The 3,763-nt window shown below is 48.0% G+C and overlaps 1 protein-coding gene across 1 annotated transcript in view; it reads left to right on the top strand.

Moving 5' to 3' along the window:
- Positions 1-667: 667 nt before the first annotated feature.
- The window catches only part of LOC104547791 (pre-mRNA 3' end processing protein WDR33-like), a gene marked incomplete at its 5' end in the record, with an annotated part of 16,360 nt that continues 13,264 nt past the window's right edge, over positions 668-3,763 (top strand). Inside the window, 4 exons of the mRNA XM_010193619.1 lie at positions 668-754; positions 995-1,134; positions 1,499-1,651; positions 1,980-3,011. Coding sequence (XP_010191921.1) covers positions 668-754; positions 995-1,134; positions 1,499-1,651; positions 1,980-3,011 — 1,412 coding nt within the window. The remainder of the gene's footprint in view (positions 755-994; positions 1,135-1,498; positions 1,652-1,979; positions 3,012-3,763) is intronic.

Here is a 3,763-nt window from a genome sequence, read left to right as displayed (position 1 = left end):
CTGAGTTTTCTTGTTTCTGCAGCTCCAGGAGGTAAGCCCTGCTCTGTCGATCACAGGAAGGAGGCCTGGCTCTCTCTGGCAATATCTTCAGTTTACTTTTCTTCCTGAAAGCCCCATTGACTTCAAGACTTCCCACAGCCCTGAACTGCAGCAGGAAAATCTTTCAAATTCTTGAATTTGACTAAAATTTTACAACTTTACCCCCCTCTTCAGGATTTATCTTGGCAGTTTGAGGCTGTCAGAGTTGCCCAGCTCTATGGCACGCCTCAGCAAGATTCTAACTTTGGTGTTGCATCTGGTTTTTTGGATATTTGATTATTTCCTCTTTTATGTTTGGGAATGTAAATTGAAATGCAGCACTTTAATCTAATTTAAGTTTTAAAATGTAGAGATTTGTTATGACAGAAATGAGTATGGATTATTTCCTTTTCTGAGCTTCTACCCCAAATGCAACTTTCCTGAAGGGACGTAATTGCTGACCTTTTGGGGTGTCTTTTTGAATCTGAATTTGCAGTTCTTTTAATATCCTGTAATTCACGTGTGGGATTAAAAAGTGACCCACTAGTTGTGAAAAATACGTAATGATACCCATGGTAAAAGCATGTGAGAATCTAATGTAATGTAAAGAAAAGTTTTCCACATGTAAATATGCATTGGTTTCCTCTAGATGATCTGGAGCCCAACAGCCTCGCAGTTATTCCTGGGATGGGAATTCCTGAGCAGTTGAAGATAGCCATGGAGCAGGAGCAGATGGGTAAGTGGTGGCTATGAGGAAGCATTTTCCTGAGCCATCCAGATACCGTGGGACTTCCATTCCTTGCCTGTATTTTGGTAGCACAGACACTGTTCTCTAAAGTTTTGTCTCATGGGTATTGCCCATGTAAAGAAGGAAGAGTTGACAACTCTTTTTTGCTAAATAAGCTGTAAGGAGAGGAACGGGATTTCTCTGTAAACCTGCACTGCTCTGACTGTTTGTGTCTCTCTGGTGCTGAAGGGAAAGACGAGTCCAATGACATTGAAATGACGATCCCAGGGCTGGACTGGGGAATGGAGGAGGTGATGCAAAAGGACCAAAAGAAGGTGCCACAGAAAAAAGTGCCCTATGCAAAACCAATCCCAGCACAATTTCAGCAGGTGAGAGCTTGACACACAATGAACAGGAGAACAACTCGTTATTTGGCCAACTTCCAGAACGCATGTGGCTGTTGATTTGGACTTCCAGTATCAGCTTTTTTATATCAGCACCCAGTGCAAAATAATTTGCCACAGTTATTAGTTTAATTACTGTTTATGCATAAAATATTTGGTTAAATCCCTTGTATCTTGTACCTGTACCTGGAAAATAAGATGTTATAAGATCCTGAAGTTTTATTCAGCATCGGTTTTAGCTTCTGAATACCCATGCTGCACAGTGACCCAGCGTGTCTTTTCCGGTGCAGCAATGTATTGTGTATGTGCTGTTCCTCCAAACTCATCTTGTGTTTTCTGTTCTTCACAGGCATGGATGCAGAACAAAGTTCCTTTGCCTCCCCCACCTGAGCCACTGAATGACAGAAAGGAAGATATTAAGCTGGAGGAGAAAAAGAAGACGCAGGCGGAGATTGAGCAGGAAATGGCAGCACTTCAGTACACGAACCCCCAACTCTTGGAGGTACAGATGTGAAGACAGTTATTAGCAAGTGTGTTTTAGTGCTCTGAGACATTTGAACATCAGCACTAAAATGTGTAGCTTGCTTTTGCACTGCTGCTTTCGCATTTAAAAAAATCCCATCCGATCCATGGGATGCCTCCAGCGAGGTCCCCAGCTTTCAGTTAACTAACACTGATCCATGGATCTCTTTAGTTAGATCTCTGTTACTTAAGAGAAAAGCACTAAAGATTTTTAAACTTCTGAGGAATTAATTAGTTGCTTCTGATTTTCAGTTGTTACGTATACTTCCATGCTTAGTTGGTTTTCTGGGTCTCTTTTTTTTGGACAGCAATTGAAGATCGAGAGACTCGCACAAAAGCAAGCTGAGCAAGTGCAGCCACCACCCCCGGGAGGCTCCCTTCATGGACCCCAACCTTTTCCAGGGCAAGGCCCGATGTCACAGATGCCTCAAGGATTTCAGCAGCCCCTTCCACCTCAGCAGATGCCAATGAATATGCCTCAGATGGGACCTCCCGGTCCACAAGGACAGTTCAGACCTTCGGGACCTCAAGGTCCTCCGTTACACCAAGGAGCTGCGGGTCCACAAGGGTTCATGGGACCACAAGGACCTCCAGGCCCCCAGGGACCCCCGCAAGGAATGCCACGGCCTCAGGATTTACATGGACATCAAGGAATGCAGAGACATCCTGGTCCTCACGGGCCAATGGGGCCTCCGGGTCCACAGGGTAGTGGTGGCCCGCAAGGCCACTTAGGACCACAGGGTCTGCCTGGGTCTCAGACTCATTTAGGACCGCAGGGTCCACCTGGCTCCCAAGGTCACCTGGGCCCTCAAGGTCCTCCTGGTGGTCAAGGAATGCAGGGGCCACCTGGTCCGCGAGGAATGCAAGGACCTCTTCCTCATGGCATGCAAGGAGCTCCAGGATCTCAAGGGATGCAGGGCCCTATATCTCAAGGGCCTTTGATGGGACTTAATCCAAGAGGGATGCAGGGTCCACCAGGACCCAGAGATAACCAGGGACCTGCTCCGCAAGGGATGATGATGGGTCATCCGCAAGAAATGAGAGGTCCTCATATGCAAAGTGGTTTACTAGGACACGGTCCCCAGGAGATGAGGGGCCTCCAGGGACCCCCGCCTCAAGGTACAATGTTAGGACCACCACAAGAATTGCGTGGGCCGCCGGGTCCACAAGGCCAGCAGGGACCTCCGCAAGGCTCTTTGGTAGGGCCCCAAGGAAACATGCAAGGACCTCAGGGACAACCGAACCCTTCAAGGGGGCCGCACCCTTCCCAGGGCCCTCTGCCTTTCCAGCAGCAGAAAACGCCTCTGTTGGGTGATGGGCCTCGTCCCCCGTTCAATCAGGTACGTGTTGGTCTGCGTGACAGGACGAGAGTTAAGGATGTAGGAATGGTAATGCCAGGCGGTGGAAACACAGAGCAAGAGCTGGGAGGCTGGAGGTGCGATACACTTACGAGACTGGGGCCTCAGTGGTAACGAAAAGAGTTACGTAGCTTGGAAACAGCGGAGGTAGCTGTAGAAAAGGGATTCTTGGAAATACTGGCACAGAAATCAACGTCTGCTATGAAAATACGTAACCTTAGGAGAAACTCCAGAGTTTTTAAATTGAAGGACACAGAACTGTCTTAAATGGGGAATTTCCTGGGAAGAAGGTAAGCACTAAGGAAAGCTAAATTTAAGCAAACCACACATAAGAAAACTCATCTATATTGAGTAAAGCAAGTTACTGCTGACTGTCAGTTGTCCCAGAGTAGTTTATCCAAACTGTGGGAGGAATTTACCACGGACACACCTGGAGTCAGCTTAGGTCTGGTTGAACTTACCAGTTCAAAGGACACAGCTCTCCTTTTTCCTGCCCTGGGGTAGAAGTCATGTAGGCACTTCTGTACTTTCTGGAGCACAAGTTGAGATTGGTGGTGTGCATCCTTGACTCGTTACTGCACCATCTGCTGAGAAGCACGAGAGGAGCACAGCCATCGGTCAGGTTTGCACAGGACTAGCCCAGGTCTGGTGGGCTGAGCACCGAGCTGGTGGCCTGGATGCGGTGCTGCGCTGGCAGTTTGATGTCCCCGTGCTGTGCTGCCTCGGCATTTGGC

Source organism: Mesitornis unicolor, unplaced genomic scaffold (genome assembly GCF_000695765.1).
Source record: "Mesitornis unicolor isolate BGI_N332 unplaced genomic scaffold, ASM69576v1 scaffold23380, whole genome shotgun sequence".
Taxonomy (NCBI): domain Eukaryota; kingdom Metazoa; phylum Chordata; class Aves; order Mesitornithiformes; family Mesitornithidae; genus Mesitornis; species Mesitornis unicolor.
This window is presented reverse-complemented; position numbering and strand designations above follow the sequence as displayed.